General features: G+C 43.7%; 1 protein-coding gene across 2 annotated transcripts; it reads left to right on the plus strand.

Annotated features, from left to right (window-relative positions):
- Positions 1-590: 590 nt before the first annotated feature.
- On the plus strand, positions 591-14,723 carry FOXG1 (forkhead box G1). 2 transcript variants are annotated; one of them, XM_042989493.1, is made up of 4 exons: positions 591-2,114; positions 6,364-6,425; positions 6,905-6,975; positions 14,583-14,723. In XM_042989493.1, exons 1-4 carry the CDS (start codon positions 755-757, stop codon positions 14,608-14,610), a joined length of 1,521 nt encoding a protein of 506 aa, XP_042845427.1. In that variant the 5' UTR covers positions 591-754; the 3' UTR covers positions 14,611-14,723. The 2 variants fall into 2 exon arrangements, with proteins under 2 accessions (XP_042845427.1, XP_015400149.2); XM_015544663.2 differs by lacking the exons at positions 6,364-6,425; positions 6,905-6,975 and having other exon boundaries at positions 14,583-14,634.
- Positions 14,724-16,094: the final 1,371 nt, after the last annotated feature.

The raw sequence follows: 16,094 nt of genomic DNA on the forward strand, positions 1-16,094 counted from the left end.
TACGCGGCTTCGCGCGGCCGCGAGGCCCAGGCCCGCGGCGAGGGGGAGGCGAGCGCCGAGGGGGCGGGAGCCTGCGGGCGGGGCGGGGGTGGGTGGGCCCGGGTCCGCCGATTGGTCGACGGCAGGAGAGACGCTCCCGCACGCCGCCGGCTCTGATTGGCCCAGCGGTAGGAAAGGTTAAACCAAAAATTTTTTTACAGCCCTAGTGTGCGCCTGTAGCTCGGAAAATTAATTGTGGCTATAGCCGCCTCGATCGCTGTCTCCCCAGCCTCGCCGCGGCCGCTCCGGGACGCGCCCGCCCGCCGCCCGGCTCTCCCCCCCTTTGGGCTGCTGCTGCTGCTGCTGTGACTGCTGCTGCGAGAGGAGGAGGAGGAGGAAGCAGCAGAAGGGGGGGGGAGCGGGGGGTGGGGGGGAGACCAAGAAGTAGAGTTGGGAGCGAGGGAGCTTCACCCCCGGGGCGGTGGTTGTTTCTTTTTTTTTTTTTTTTTTCCTCTTTCTTTCTTTTTTTCTTTTCCTTTTTTTTTTTTTTTTTTTTTTTCTTCTAATTCCTGAGGGGTGGTTGCTGCTTTTGCTACATGACTTGCCAGCGCCGGAGCCTGCGGTCCAACTGCGCTGCTGCCGGAGCGCTCAGTGCCACCGCCGCCGCCCGCGCCGCCCGCGCCCCGCTCGGCACCCACCGGTCGCAGCCGCCCGCCGCGCCGCTGTCCCGCTCCCGCGCCGCCGCCGCCGCCGTTTCCCCCCCGACGACTGGGTGATGCTGGACATGGGAGATAGGAAAGAGGTGAAAATGATCCCCAAGTCCTCGTTCAGCATCAACAGCCTGGTGCCAGAGGCGGTCCAGAACGACAACCACCACGCGAGCCACGGCCACCACAACAGCCACCACCCCCAGCACCACCACCATCACCACCATCACCACCACCACCCGCCGCCGCCCGCCCCGCAACCGCCGCCGCCGCAGCAGCAGCAGCCGCCACCGCCGCCGCCGCCCCAGGCACCGCAGCCCCCCCAGGCGCGGGGCGCCCCGGCAGCCGACGACGACAAGGGCCCCCAGCAGCTGCTGCTCCCGCCGCCGCCGCCGCCGCCGCCGCCGGCCGCCGCCCTGGACGGGGCCAAAGCGGACGGGCTGGGCGGCAAGGGCGAGCCGGGCGGCGGGCCCGGGGAGCTGGCGCCCGTCGGGCCGGACGAGAAGGAGAAGGGCGCCGGCGCCGGGGGGGAGGAGAAGAAGGGGGCGGGCGAGGGCGGCAAGGACGGGGAGGGGGGCAAGGAGGGCGAGAAGAAGAACGGCAAGTACGAGAAGCCGCCGTTCAGCTACAACGCGCTCATCATGATGGCCATCCGGCAGAGCCCGGAGAAGCGGCTCACGCTCAACGGCATCTACGAGTTCATCATGAAGAACTTCCCCTACTACCGCGAGAACAAGCAGGGCTGGCAGAACTCCATCCGCCACAACCTGTCCCTCAACAAGTGCTTCGTGAAGGTGCCCCGCCACTACGACGACCCGGGCAAGGGCAACTACTGGATGCTGGACCCGTCGAGCGACGACGTGTTCATCGGCGGCACCACGGGCAAGCTGCGGCGCCGCTCCACCACGTCGCGGGCCAAGCTGGCCTTCAAGCGCGGGGCGCGCCTCACCTCCACCGGCCTCACCTTCATGGACCGCGCCGGCTCCCTCTACTGGCCCATGTCGCCCTTCCTGTCCCTGCACCACCCCCGCGCCAGCAGCACTTTGAGTTACAATGGCACCACGTCGGCCTACCCCAGCCACCCCATGCCCTACAGCTCCGTGTTGACTCAGAACTCGCTTGGCAACAACCACTCGTTCTCCACGGCCAACGGCCTGAGCGTGGACCGGCTGGTCAACGGGGAGATCCCGTACGCCACGCACCACCTCACGGCCGCCGCCCTCGCTGCCTCGGTGCCCTGCGGCCTGTCGGTGCCCTGCTCCGGGACCTACTCCCTCAACCCTTGCTCCGTCAACCTGCTCGCGGGCCAGACCAGTTACTTTTTCCCCCACGTCCCGCACCCGTCAATGACTTCGCAGAGCAGCACGTCCATGAGCGCCCGGGCCGCGTCGTCCTCCACATCTCCGCAGGCCCCCTCGACCCTGCCCTGTGAGTCTTTAAGACCCTCTTTGCCAAGTTTCACGACGGGACTGTCCGGGGGACTGTCTGATTATTTCACACATCAAAATCAGGGGTCTTCTTCCAACCCTTTAATACATTAACATCCCTGGGACCAGACTGTAAGTGAACGTTTTACACACATTTGCATTGTAAATGATAATTAAAAAATAAGTCCAGGTATTTTTTATTAAGCCCCCACCCCCCCCCCCATTTCTGTACGTTTGTTCAGTCTTTAGGATTGTTTATTATTCTAACAAGGTGTGGAGTGTCAGCGAGGTGCAATGTGGGGAGAATACATTGTAGAATATAAGGTTTGGAAGTCAAAATTATAGTAGAACGTGTATCTAAATAGTGACTGCTTTGCCATTTCATTCAAACCTGACAAGTCTATCTCTAAGAGCCGCCAGATTTCCATGTGTGCAGTATTATAAGTTATCATGGATCTTTATGGTGGACGCAGACCTTGAGAACAACCTAAATTATGGGGAGAGTTTTAAAATGTTAAACTGTAATTTGTATTTAAGAAGCATTCGTAGTAAAGGTGCCCAAGAAATTATTTTGGCCATTTATTGTTTTGTCCTTTTCTTTAAAAAACTGTTTTTTTTTTTCTTTTGTTTACTTTTAGACCAAAGATTGGGTTCTAAAATGCACTTGGTATGCTAAGTATTAAAAAACAAAACAAAAAAAAAAAACAAAAAAAAAAAGGAAAGTTGTTTCAGTTGGCAGCACTGCCCATTCAAATGAATCGGAAGGGGACAAAATTAATGATTGCCTTCAGTTTGTGTTGTGTATATTTTGATGTATGTGGTCACTAACAGGTCACTTTTATTTTTTCTAAATGTAGTGAAATGTTAATACCTATTGTACTTATAGGTAAAACCTTGCAAATATGTAACCTGTGTTGCGCAAATGCCGCATCAATTTGAGTGATTGTTAATGTTGTCTTAAAATTTCTTGATTGTGATACTGTGGTCATATGCCCGTGTTTGTCACTTACAAAAATGTTTACTATGAACACACAGAAATAAAAAATAGGCTAAATTCATATATATCTTGATACTTTTGTCTCTTTTATTAAGTAGAGCTAATTTTTAAAAGACCTTTAAAGTTCTAGGGAATTCAAAAGGCTTTTTCAGCCAACTAAAATTTAACTGCTCCTTTCATTTGAACCGAGACTTTAAAAATGAAAATAGTATTTTTTTCCATTGTGGAATCAAATTTTACAAGGAGCAGGCCTATTTAATAAACACTAGCTTTAAAGAAAGTATAGGCTTTGCAGCTGATAATCTTCAAGTTTCTGTAGATATACAGCAAAAAAAGAAAAAACAACCAATAATTTACTTTTATGTGCATAGCTATTTACCTTGTGTTTATTTTCAAATCAGTTGATAGAATGCTTTTTATATATTTTGTTTCAGGTATCTTGTTTATAGCATTTGGCAAATTATAAATAAATATATGTATATGGCTAGATAGAAGTAAATATAATGCACACATATGTAATATATATATAGACACACAGAGCCCTTCAGTTCAGGTACAATTTGCGCTATGAATGCTGCAAATATTTTTGTTTAAATATTTGTATTTATACTTTCTAAGTCAGCATTTATTTTTGTGGCTGTTTACCCACAATGAAAGAGTTCTAATAAAGATGTGCTGAAGTTGCAATATAGATTTGCTGAAGTGATCACCTGTTGTAATGACTTGCAGATCAATGTTTATATTTTATTTTTAATTATAACAACTTAAAATTCTAGATGTTCAGAAGACGTAAAATGCCTCTCTCTCCTTTTCTTTCATTTTTACAACATAGAGGTATTTATTTGATTCCCTTTTAAATATGTCTGTATAATTTAATCTAGAGATTTGTTCCTTTTGCTTACAGTCATAATTTTGTTTTAACTTACAATATACATATGCATGCATATATGCATATATATCAATCTGAAACAAAAATGAAAACATTTTTTGAATTGTTTCAGTATCCCAATTGCTATGACTCCAGAAAATAATTAGAAAACCTAAGTAAAAGATTTAGTAACTAATTGGATCCTGTGGAGAGTCTGTGGAGGACAAGTTGTTCATTTGTTACAATTGTATAGTCTGAAATGTGTTCTGCAGTAATGCAATAAGCTGGCTACTTCTTACAATGGGCCCAATGAAAAATAATCTGTCCCCAAGATGTTATCGGCAAACACTTAGAGAGTTGCTCAGGGAAAAAGAAGAAGAAGGGAAAAAAAAAAAAAAAAGCCTAGGAGAGAAGCAAGCTGACTCAAATAGATTGAAATAGGAATGCAGAATAGTTAATATTAGGGCATAGGGATGGGTGGGTTGTGGAAGGGAGAGACAGAGGAAGAGAAAAAGAGAAGAAAGGGAAAGAGGATCTTTAGTGGGGGCGGGAGCATCTCCCACTACCAAAAAGAAAGGAGAAAGAGAGAAATGCTATTTAAGAAAGAAAGTTAAAGTCCAGGAAAATTAAAAGAGCTGGAACCAAATATACACAAATGGGAAATCGACTAAAATAGACCAAGACAGCTAGTTTAATTATCTCCTTAAAGCAGACTGGACATGATTTTATTTTCTTAGTCATGAGAACAGTTTCACCAGAGGTCCAACTTTCTTGAAATGTAACACTTCTTCAGAATGAAGCATGAAAGAAAATTCCACAAATAAGTTGTTTTAGAAACCAAATTTGTGGCTGATATTAAAAATAGTAGAGTCCAAGTGAATGAGGTTAGGCAAGGGAAATCCCCCTTACATATTTGTGAATCAAAACAGCTCGAAGAAAAGCATGTGTTTAGACTGAAAAAGGTGATGATGTACTGTTTGCTTTTACCATGGATTTTATTTGTGGAAGTGAGAATGTACTGGCACAGAAGAAATAGTCTTTGGCCTATCAAAAGTTAAAAAGAAAGTTGAATTCTTCTATTGAGGCAAAGGGACATAGACATAGAAAAGTTCCTCCATGAGTTTTTTTTTTTTTTCTGGCCATATTAAATAAGTATACTTATTTGTGATAAATAAATGTTCATTTGCATGATTGAGAAATAGAATTTCAATGGCAAACTTTTCATTTTGAGGTCAAGCATAAAATTGACTTCTTTGAACTCATAGGAGCTAAGGACTGGAGTGGAAGTTCTATTCGGATACATCTCCAAGTTACATATATAATGGATGTGACTAGAAGAATAGCTTGTTGAATACGCTTACAAGATAGGGAGGGGGATATACAGAGAGAGAAATTTGTGAAGGCCTCCTGAAGCCCAGTATGAACATTTCATTTATCTCCGTCTGTCCTATCATCTCTCAATTTATCTTTTTCAAAAGCATACGGTATTCTAGCATGTCATTTAATAGATTTTTTTTGCAAAAAGTTGGTTGTAATATTGTGTTGATATTTGTTGTCACCAACCTTTGCCAGTTAAAATTGGCTTATGCCAGAAAAACACTTCAAAACTTTTTGAAGATTTTCTTCTTTCAGACTTATAATTATTTTTAATGAGATGAAGGTTGCTCCTTTTGAGATTTTGGAACTGAAAATGATCATAACTTAAAACTCGAAACCCCAAATTGCAGTTTATCTCCAAGTTTCAGATATTTTGCTTGAATTTGTCTGGTATAGAGTTAATACAAGTCATTAATATATAAAGCATTGAGAAAAGGATTTAAACTAGAGCAGGGAGAGAATTCTTCCAAATATGTTTCTTCAGCTTGTTACAAAATTGGGAATCAAGTGAACATGAAGTCCAGAACTAGCAAGATTGAGCACAAGTATCTTTATGGCCATGGAAGATTTCGTGTGGTTTATATGACTTGCATAAAATCAAGTGTAGAGAGACAAAAAGAAAATGAGTCATGTAGCATATTGGTATAGTTGTATATATTTAAGTTGGTGGATATTTCACCCAAATAGGTGGATAAATCAAATATATTTAGAGCTCTAAATATATAAATGTGGTTTTTAAAAACTGTGTTTCCTCCAACATTGTTGAGGAATTTGTGTTGAAATAATTTTGCTTTTGAGAAACTAATTTTATAAAGAGCTGAAGTGGCTAGTTGTGTTTGGAAGTAAATGCCTGTTGGAGAAATAGGCTAACAAAGGGTGAAGGTGAAGATCATTAGAGGTTTTAGAGCTGGCTGAGACGGGTTGCTGGGGTTGTATAACTGTGCCTGGAGGGCGGGGTTCCTGTACATTCCTACTTCACCAGATAACCTGCCCCCAACACCACTGCAGCTTCTGCCAGACAGATGGAACTCTCCAGCGTGAAAATCTGCGCAGCCATTCCACCAAGCAGGGTAGGTGAAACTTGAATTAAGATTTTCCCCTCTTTCTTTTTTTCCCCTACTTGAAGCCAATTGAGGCCAGATCCTGGAGATATGGAAAGAATAGGGGTCATCTAGATTTTCCTTTCGCGCGTACACACGTCTGCACTCTTCCTAAGAACTACCTACCTGTAAGAGTTCAAAGGCGCTTTCATTCTAGATTTTCTGTTCCGTGTTTTTCTTTTGCGTGTTCTCATTCCAATCATCCCCCTTTCCCTTCCCTCCCTCTAGGGCCTCCCCTCCCCCCAACCACCAGCAGTTGAAATAATCCACCTCTTAGTTTTTGGCCCCCAAACCGACCTTTTCCCCACTCCAGCGGTCAGTTCGCCCAGACCTTGTCCTGAGGATGTAGGCCAAGGTGGCTCCGGGGAATATATGATGTATTGCTATGTTTGAGTCTCTTTTCTCCCTTCCGATTTCTATTTTTTTTTTTTTTTTCCCCTTAACCTAAGACTGCCTGGTGTTGGCCGAAGGATGCTGAAGAAAAAGATTTAAGGACTGGGACGCTCTTACCCCAAGATTGGTAAGTGCAAGTGCTTTTCGGAGGGAGGAGAGCTATGCCAGATTGCTTTTGACTAACGCTTAAACCGCGACTTTGAGGTCGGGGGCTAAAGTGCTCCTCCTCTTTTCTTGGAAAAAATTTCCTTAGCGGGCGCGCTATCAACAGAAGTAGCTGAGAGAATGCATGGTTTTTCCACGTCGGCAGAAAGTCACCAAGGATCCCTAAGTAACGAGGATGAAGACGTGGCAAAGAGGGATGAAGAGAAAACGAGACGAATTTATAGGGAGGGGAGGGGTAGTGGGAGCCTGAAATCTGTCCCAAAGTGCAGAGTAGTTCAAATCGTGGAGATAGGATTTCTGAGTCTTGCCGCAGCTTCGAGAATACCCTAACGGACCTTTCTTAACGTTCAAACTCCTAGGTTATTTGTTCTCCCTATTTGAGACAAAGCTCTTTGCTCCAAAGCCAAGGACTTGCCTAATTCTAAAGTTCTTTTTTCTTTTCTTCTTCTTCTCCACCCCCTTCCCCTTGTTTTTTTGGTAGATCGCCCCTCCTCCCCCTATTTTCACACTAACTTTGCCAAGCTCTCCCAGATCTGGCCCTCCGCCCCCAGCTCCTTGGCCTGGGTCAGGCGAGGGTCCCCGCGGGATTTAGCGGAGCTGCTTCAGGTACTGAGCGGCGGGCCGGGGGTGGGAGGCTTCCCCTCCGCCCGTTCGAAGGACGAAGGAAAAGAGCACCGTTCTGGGCTTGACTTGGTCCCTGCTGGGAATATCCCAGTTCCCGGCTTTGGGAATCTCAGGCAAATAATTGATTCTTAATGCACACTTAGGAGACGGCCGCGTAAGCTCGAGAGCCCGGCTGTCCCGAGAGTGCCTGCGAGCGCGCCAGACACAGGTTGGCTTCCTTCGCCGCGAATCCGGGGCCCTGGCCGCGGCTTCCTACTTGCCTTCCCCGCGCCTCCGGGACCCCCGGCTGAAGTCGGAGAAGGGCGCGGTGGCGGGAGTAGAAGCAGTCGCGGCAGGGACCCAGCGGCGTGGTCGTCTCGGGCTTTGGAATCGAGAAGCAAAGCGCTCTAGGCTGCTGAGTCCGGGCGGCGCTGGCGGCCGGTAGCCGGGGAGGAGAGGCGCTTCGGGGAGTGGCGGCGGCCGCGATTCCGGCGGAGGGGAAGCCCGACGCTGAGCGGGGAGCAACAAGGTGAGGGCGCTCTTGCCCAGGACAAGGAGAGCTGGGAGTCTGGTAGCTCACACAGGCTGGTGCCAGGGAAATCGACTCCACAGCCTTGGCTGGCGCGCTTCCCCACCTTTTCTCTCTTTATTCTTGTCCCTCCCTCCCCACCCCCTTTCCCCCTCAAAGTTGTTTCTTTTTGTTTACCTGGTGCGGCTTCAGATCTCAGCACGTATCTGCTAGTTGATAAAACTGTTTTCTTTGTAATAGACATCTTTTCTCTTCTCCATTCCCTACTCCTCTTCTATTTCGCTTTCTACCCCATTTTCCCTTCTGTCCAAGCCTGCGGTCCAAGGTGAAGGGTTCTTAAAGGAAAAGAGCTAGCCTGGGGATAGGAGTTCCCGTAACACTAAGGGTGGTCCTGGGTTGGAGAGAGGGAGGCAGGCGTTTGGGTGGACAGAGGGCATCCCAAGTGTGCGGAAGATTCTCTGGCGGTGATCTTCAGCCTTGGAAAGAGGACGGGAAGAAAAGGACAGGCAGAATAGAGCTCGTCCACTTGCGACTGCCCCCCAAACCCCATAAGACTCAATTTCGGTGCTTTAACGCCATCCTCACCTGGCCCTCTGTCAAAACTTGAGGTAGGCAGAAATCTCGAAACTGTTGTGATCAGAAAAGGCATTTAAAATAATATCAAATAACTCTCAAAATTATGGCTGTGGGGGTGGGAGGGGAGCTAAAACGTCCCACGACCTTTGGGGGGTCTGCTGCTTAACACCTACAGTCCTCTCCCCGGTCTTTGGCCTCGCAGAAAAGCTGCACGGGAGGAAAGCACTTTGCACAGTGCGAGATTTGGAGATTTGTATCCGAATGAAAGAAAGTGTTCCGTTGCCAGACGTGTTTGGGTATTCATTTTCGCCTTAGGTTGAATTTTCCTACACGGCTAGCACTCCCTGAATTGGGGTTGTCTTCTTCAGTTTTATTTCCTCCCGCCCCCCCCCCCCCGCCCCCCGTTCTGCTCCCCGTAGTGTCTCATTCTTTGAATCAGAATAGGTTTAAGGTGCAAACCTATCTTACTCCACGTCCGGTCAGTCCGTCAGTCCGTATGGCAAGACGTTGTTGATTTCATTGATTGGGCAGAAGGACCAAAAACTGTAGTGGAGTTAGAGAGAGTTGTTTCTCAGCCCTTTCATTTTCTCACTGCTCTGAAATTTAATGACCTGATCATTGTTGTTTGAAGTTAAATTATCTGTTAAATTAGCCCTAAACAATAACTGATGATATTTTCCATTTGGGTCTGGTTGCCCCTGGATGGGAAGGAGAGGAGTCAGAGAATCCTTGATCACATAGTAATATAATCAACACCCATATTTTGGTGCTATTATGTAAGAAAAATCACTTTCAAAGAAGCTGAATTTCATAACTAAGAAATTCTTTTAAAGGCCTGTGCTCTAGAAGGGCAACACTAATTCAAGAATGAATGTAAATAAGCATCTTTGTTGATTAAGAGAAAAATATGAACGCCGTATTTTCATTACTCTATAGAACCTAAATACTCAAAATCATCATACACTGGTTCTTGCTAATCTAAATGAATTCTGCCCTCCAAGGATAAATAGTCTCAAAAAGGAAATTTAGCGTTAAGCAAAATCTGAGCCATTCTAGATGTGAATTTCTAGAAATCCAAGGCATATTTATTTCTTTGAGTCAGACACTGTTTTGCAATCATTGTATAAAACAATTTTGGAATAACGCAGATGCTTTTTCCCCTTTCTTGTTTCAGATTGCTTATATATACAGGCATAGGTGTGAGAGCCTCAGAGTATATTGAGGAAATTAAATTTTTCTTATTTGTTTTAACAAAAGGCCCAAAGAATCTTTAAACCCAAAAGTATCACAGTAGTTGGAAAAATAAGCACTTTTAAAATAATAAGCACTAATGTGTTTTGCCTACTAAAATGTGCTGAATGAATAACAAGAGGCTATTATAAAGGTTGAAAAATGCAGAGCAAGAACAAGGAAGTAATTTTATTATTCGATACTTTTATCATTAATAATGTAGTTTTAAAGTGTGACCGAGCCTTCTTAGAAAAAGTGGAGTACTTCTTCCACACCTTCAGAAATACTCGTACTCTAGATGGAATAAAGTAGAATCTGATAGAACTGGCAGCAGGACTTGTTTATTTATTTATTTATTTTTTCCAGGAGTAGTAATAGTAGTAGCAATAGTAAGAGTAGTAGAGTTGAGAATTTTACTTTTAATTTTACGTTGCAAGCTCTGGTTGCAGGTTGGAAGGCTAAAATCGATCATTCCTACATCGATAGTGTTGTCTATGACTGCATTGATTTGTGTTTATTTATGCAGAGATTTTCAGTTATTTACCTACATATTTCAGCATCTGCCTCTTGATTACTTTTGCAGGTTGGTTTTAATGAAACAGCTTACCTAGGAAACACATTTGACAGATCGATTTTAAGCAAACTTCATAGTGAATTATGGCAACCCAAAGAGTTTACAAAATTTCTTATGTGTACTTGCTTTTTAGCGATGAGAAACCTGTTTCTGATTAAAACCTCACGCTACCAGAACACGTCCATTCTCCTCCCCTCTTCACATATTGTATTGATATCTTTCAGTAAAATGGAAAAACAGATGATTTTATGATGTCAGATATGATAGAGTGAAACCGATGAATGAGCCTCGTCTTTCTTCTGTTGGCACGACTCGGTTTTTCTCATAACAATAAGGTGGCCGCTGGGTTTACTAAGGATGTAGATGAAAAATCAAGGAGCAGCGGGATTTGAATAAAGAAATGGTATTGTTTAAAAATATCTATTAACTTTAAGTTATTGGAGGGGCTTACTCATGATATTCCAGAGTTCTTCGGTATATATTAAATGCATATATACACTCATATATTCTATCATTTAGTGTATATGTGTGATTATACCTTAGGAATATAGGCATTTCTCTTGAACTAATAGCTCACATGTGATTGTTATATATCACGTCTCATTTGAGCAAATGCAACAACTAAAGATCACGGGTGGGGTGTGTCTTTTGTAGGTACAAGACAATTGTGGGAGATTGAGATGCATTCGTGTTTGTTCTTATTCTCATCAACACAAAATGTTGAAAGATGACTTGGAAACTGGGGGGGGGGGAGTAGCCTTATTTATCCAGGGCTATTTACTCCTCACTTTATAGGATTTTGCTTGCAATTTGGACAACCAATCTTCTTTTCCGAGTAATTTGGAATACACCTACCAAATATGGTTAACAGTCATATTATTCGTTTCTTGCACCCCCCCCCCAACTCCTGCCACCCCCTCCAGTATTTGAGAGGAATATAGAGAGTAAAAGTAACCGAGTTCTTTCTTGAGAACGAAAGGGCCTTGGGAGATGGAAAGGGATTTAATCTCTTCACCCTGGCGAATTTTCCTGAAACTACTTATCTGTAGCTTCCGCGATGTGAGAGGTGGAGCCTGGCAGTCCAGCGGCTGCAGGCAGAAGGTGGGCGAGCCTGGGGACCTCAAGCTTTGCAGAAGGTTGAAAGGAGGAGTGGAAAGAGAGATTTGAGTTTGTTTATTTGGTTTATTTTATGTTTCTGTCCTGTGCCAAGCCCTTGAAGTTAACACGGCGACATAGCCTTTTTAAGACCAAGCACTCTTGGCATTCTTTCGAGATTGAGATTCCAGAGCATCGGATGAACAGGACTTATAGCTAAGGCGTGCTCACCCACCCCTCCCTCCGTCTTTTTACGCACGCACCAGCTCGTCCTCACGTGCACGGGGTAGTGGACAGTGTTGACTTGAATTGCTCTCGCTTGCTCCAAGCCTTTCCTGTGAATGAACCCGAAAACACTCGACAGGTCGTGAATAATCGTTTTAATGAGTGTGCAAAGCGTGCGACGGAGTGCACCGAGCTGTCGGGTTAAACAAACAACTTGTACCCTGACCAAATCCGATTGTTAAAGTGCAAAGTGATGTCAGTACCATTTCCACTGCCCTTCGGAAAACCACAGATCTGACACGCGGGAGTCCAATTTTCCCCATTAAAGAAAAATAACAATATTTTCCAACCGTGTATGTGATCTTCTTTAATATTAATCTGAGCCAAAGGAAACCTCATTTGAGAGTCAGAGAAGCAGTCCTGTCATTGCTTCAGAAACAAACCAAAAGGGGAAAGGAAGAAGAAATCAGAACAAATAGAAAAAGTCTGAGGGAGGATTTCTTTTTGATAGCTCACATGTCATTGCTGATCAATACTGTAAAAAACCTTACATATATAAAAAACTTTATAGCTCACTACAGGCATATTTCAAATTAACTGTTATCTAACCAAGTGGGATTGGTAATTTGGTTCTGTACTAAGACTGCATCTCTGAACCTGTGAAAACTTTTTCTATTGAATATTTAACTAAAATATTTGCTGTTTATATATTGGCCTGTGAGAGAATGAAGGGATAAGTAGTTTCCACATTTATGCTCTCAAGGAAAACAGTTTGGAGGAAAGTAATGGGAAAGGAACCCTGATGGGCCACCATCTAAAACAATAACAAAAAGCACAAGTGAGCTCTTGAGGGATCACACACTCTTCCCTTTCTTTGCACCACTGCACTGGGGAAATATTTTTGTTTCTTTCCCATCCAGTTAAAAGAACTACTTGGAATCAGCCACACGTTCTCCTTTCCTTGTTCATTCTTTTATCTTCTTTCACAATTCCAAACCCCCAATACTACGTGAAGAGTACAAAAGCTAAATCTCAAAAGATGTGAAAGAAATCCCTTTTACATATCCTCTCTAAAAATTTTGTGAAGAGAAATGTGTAAAATGCTTCCCCTGACAGCCCCTGGTATACATCCAGGAGTCAAACAAAATGGCCAAGATGCTTGGAAATCAGTGTATTAGTTCCAAATAACCAGCTTCTTTAACTCGGTAACAATATAGGAAGATTAAGGTTTGTATTTTCATTGGATTAAGTATTATAGCGTATGTATTCTTCCTTATTAAAGACTGAAAATATATCATGTCCTACAGTCTGAAAGGTTATGTGTCCTCAGAATTGTAATCGGCTTGTAGAAATGAAATGTTAGGGATATGGTATGCTTGAGGATGGAAATTCAGCAGCACCCGCTCACTTAACTCCCGCTAGTCATGTTGTCATCTACATACCTTTCTTTCTGACCACCTACTTCACATGTGAATATGTTAATATACAACTGACGGCAATTAAATGAAAGAATCCACCTAAAACATGTGCCTGAGGTGTTGGATGGAGTAAGCAATTTCTATAGAAGTTATTGTAGTTTTGTCCATTATAGTTGCTAGTTTTTATATACCTGTGTTAATTTCACACCAGTTGGATAAAATAGAAGGTATTTCCATCATCAAAACTTGGAAAAGACAGCCAGTAGTTTAGGACAGTGTTTTTGTTGATTTTGACTGTTATCTAGTGAATGTCTGTTTCCGAAAATCAATTCAGAATATCCTTTATTTTCTAGGAAATTTGACAAAAAATGACTATCAAAAACTAGGGGCTTGCATTTTTTATTGTTTTAAATATTTCTGGGCACACAACAGACTGTGCAGTTATTACCTAAACAGATTTCTTCTCTGTGGGCTGACTGAGTTGAGGAATTTTAGGAGTCACTGAAAGAGCCACATCCATTTCTGTTTTAAATGCACAAACAGTGAAGCTAGAGGGTGCGTCTGTTTTTGTGTGTATATATGTAGTTAAAGAACTACACTATCAAAACATTAATTATATTTGAAAGAGAGCAGAGAGCTTGTTGTGGAGAGAATTGCATTATTGAATTTATATTCCATGGAATCTGTCTGTGGAGAGGGCTGAAATTGTATACCTGTCTTATATGATGCACCCTCTTCAGTGAGGTGCATAACAAGAGCAAAGAGAGGCAAACTTGGAGGGGAGTGAGCTTAGGCATTTGGATGGTCCTCAGCAAGGAAATCCACGTGCAAATGCAAATCACATGAAGAATAAGCATGGGGTCTTTGTTCTCTGTCAACAAAAGCAAATATAGTATTTTTCCTCTATCAAGCAAATCACAGAATGATCTGAGCTGGATTTGGAGGAGGGGGGAGAGGTTGAGTGACTAAGAATATTTCAATTATCATATTTCTGATCCCCAAGTCCTGTTTATTTCACAGCTGCCAAATTTTATATCCAAAATTTAGCTTCTCTTCCTCCCAAATCCTACATTGCTATGAATCATCCCTGATCATTTTTAGTTTTTTGGCTTAATTACCAGTTTTCAGCTTTAAATTACCAATAAACTAATTAATCTGACTAATCTTTCTAAACTTCTGTTGAATAGTATAATAGCTGCAACAACAACAAAAATAAAATAACATACACTGCAGCAATAATGACAGAAATAAAATGTTAATAATAATAAGGCAAACAATAATAGCAGAAACAATTTTAAAATAATCTCTCTGGTCGACAGGATGAAGATGGAATCCATTTCAGTCTGAAATGTGTTTCATGGCTGCAGTCGGGCATTCCTCTGATTTCTTGTTTCACTGGTTAGATGGACGATCCATTCCGGCCCAACTCAAGTATTCTAATAAAGACTCCCTTGGTCTAATATGGTAGGTCTTTTTAATAGCTCTAAGTACTTTCGTACCCATTCCTCCTCGTTCCTATAGGCAGGTCTCCCTTGGACACCATTCCCAAGTAAATCAGTCGGGGATGGAGACTGGGAACAGAGGCAGACATGTGAAGGGATTCTTGGGTAGAAAGACCTGGTGCCTCCTGGCTGGAGTTAAGCTGAGAAATGGGCAAGTTGTCATATTGGGGAATCATGTTTACAGAGCTGAGGAGTTTGAGAAGGACAAAGTGAGTCTAAGGAGAACACTGGCCCTGAGGAACTCAGCCCAAAGGGCAAGACACAAAAATTAGGAATTAGGTCCCCCTGATGAACTCTTTTGACTCCTTGGGGCTGAAGGGACAGAAAGGGGACAATAAAGTGAGGGGGGTAGAAGTGAAAGGAGACCAGGTTGAAGATGTTAGTAACCAGTGGTTATCGGGCTAGTAAACTAAGCCTGTCTCCCACGGAGGAGGTAGGTACAGGTGCTTTTGCCAACTGTAAACCTGCCAAGGTTCACCGTTCAACGGGCAAGAACAGCTACCACCAGTTCCTGAGTCTAGGCTGTAAAGAATCTGCCAGTGAGTTTGTACCTTCAGGAATCTAACTCTCCTCTCAGCCAAATGTTCTCCCTGTCTCCTAAGTCCCAGTTGCTCCCCCAGCCTCAAGAAAAAGGAAATGAAAGGAAAAAAAAATCGGGTGTGGAGGGAATGAGACTTAGTGTTTGTCAGGCAGATGTTGGGGTTAAAGCAGGTTGTTTGATAATTGCCTTCATTCGTGGAGGGGAAAGAAAGCTGGTTAGGAGATGAAGGGTGGGTTATAGGACAGGAAAGCAGAGACTGAGAGAGAAATTCCTTAGCAGCCCAGCAGCTAAGGCCAAATGGAAACAGATCTCAGTTACAGAAGAACAGTTTGGGAGCAAGGAGGGGTGGTGGTTCAATGTTTTTGCTTTGTTCTGTTTCCCTGCAAATTAAAGTAGCCCTGAAAATGTATGAGAGAACAAGATCTGCATGCCTTGTTAAAAAAAAAAAAAAAAAAAACATTACAAAAGAAAAGCATAACTGTCAATCGCCAGTTTTGTCCTCTAGAAAACTTTTTTTCTTCAGTTACTGTCTTCAACCTGACGTATATGCACAGTTCATAACTAAACCGAACGGTAGTTGAAGAAAGGGAGGGGACAGCAAAGAAGGGCCGGCTTCCCTGCTGGGAGTACCGTGTGCATCTATCGCCTCACCCTTCACAGCAGGGAGGCTGAACAATCCTTTTCCGTGTCTGTCTGGTCTTGTCATTTTAAAAAGTATGAAAATATTCCGGGTCACGAGAATACTGTGTCACTAAAAATCGGCAATGAAGGAGGGGCTTTCATTTCTA

This window comes from Panthera tigris, chromosome B3 (assembly GCF_018350195.1).
Source record: "Panthera tigris isolate Pti1 chromosome B3, P.tigris_Pti1_mat1.1, whole genome shotgun sequence".
Lineage (NCBI taxonomy): Eukaryota > Metazoa > Chordata > Mammalia > Carnivora > Felidae > Panthera > Panthera tigris.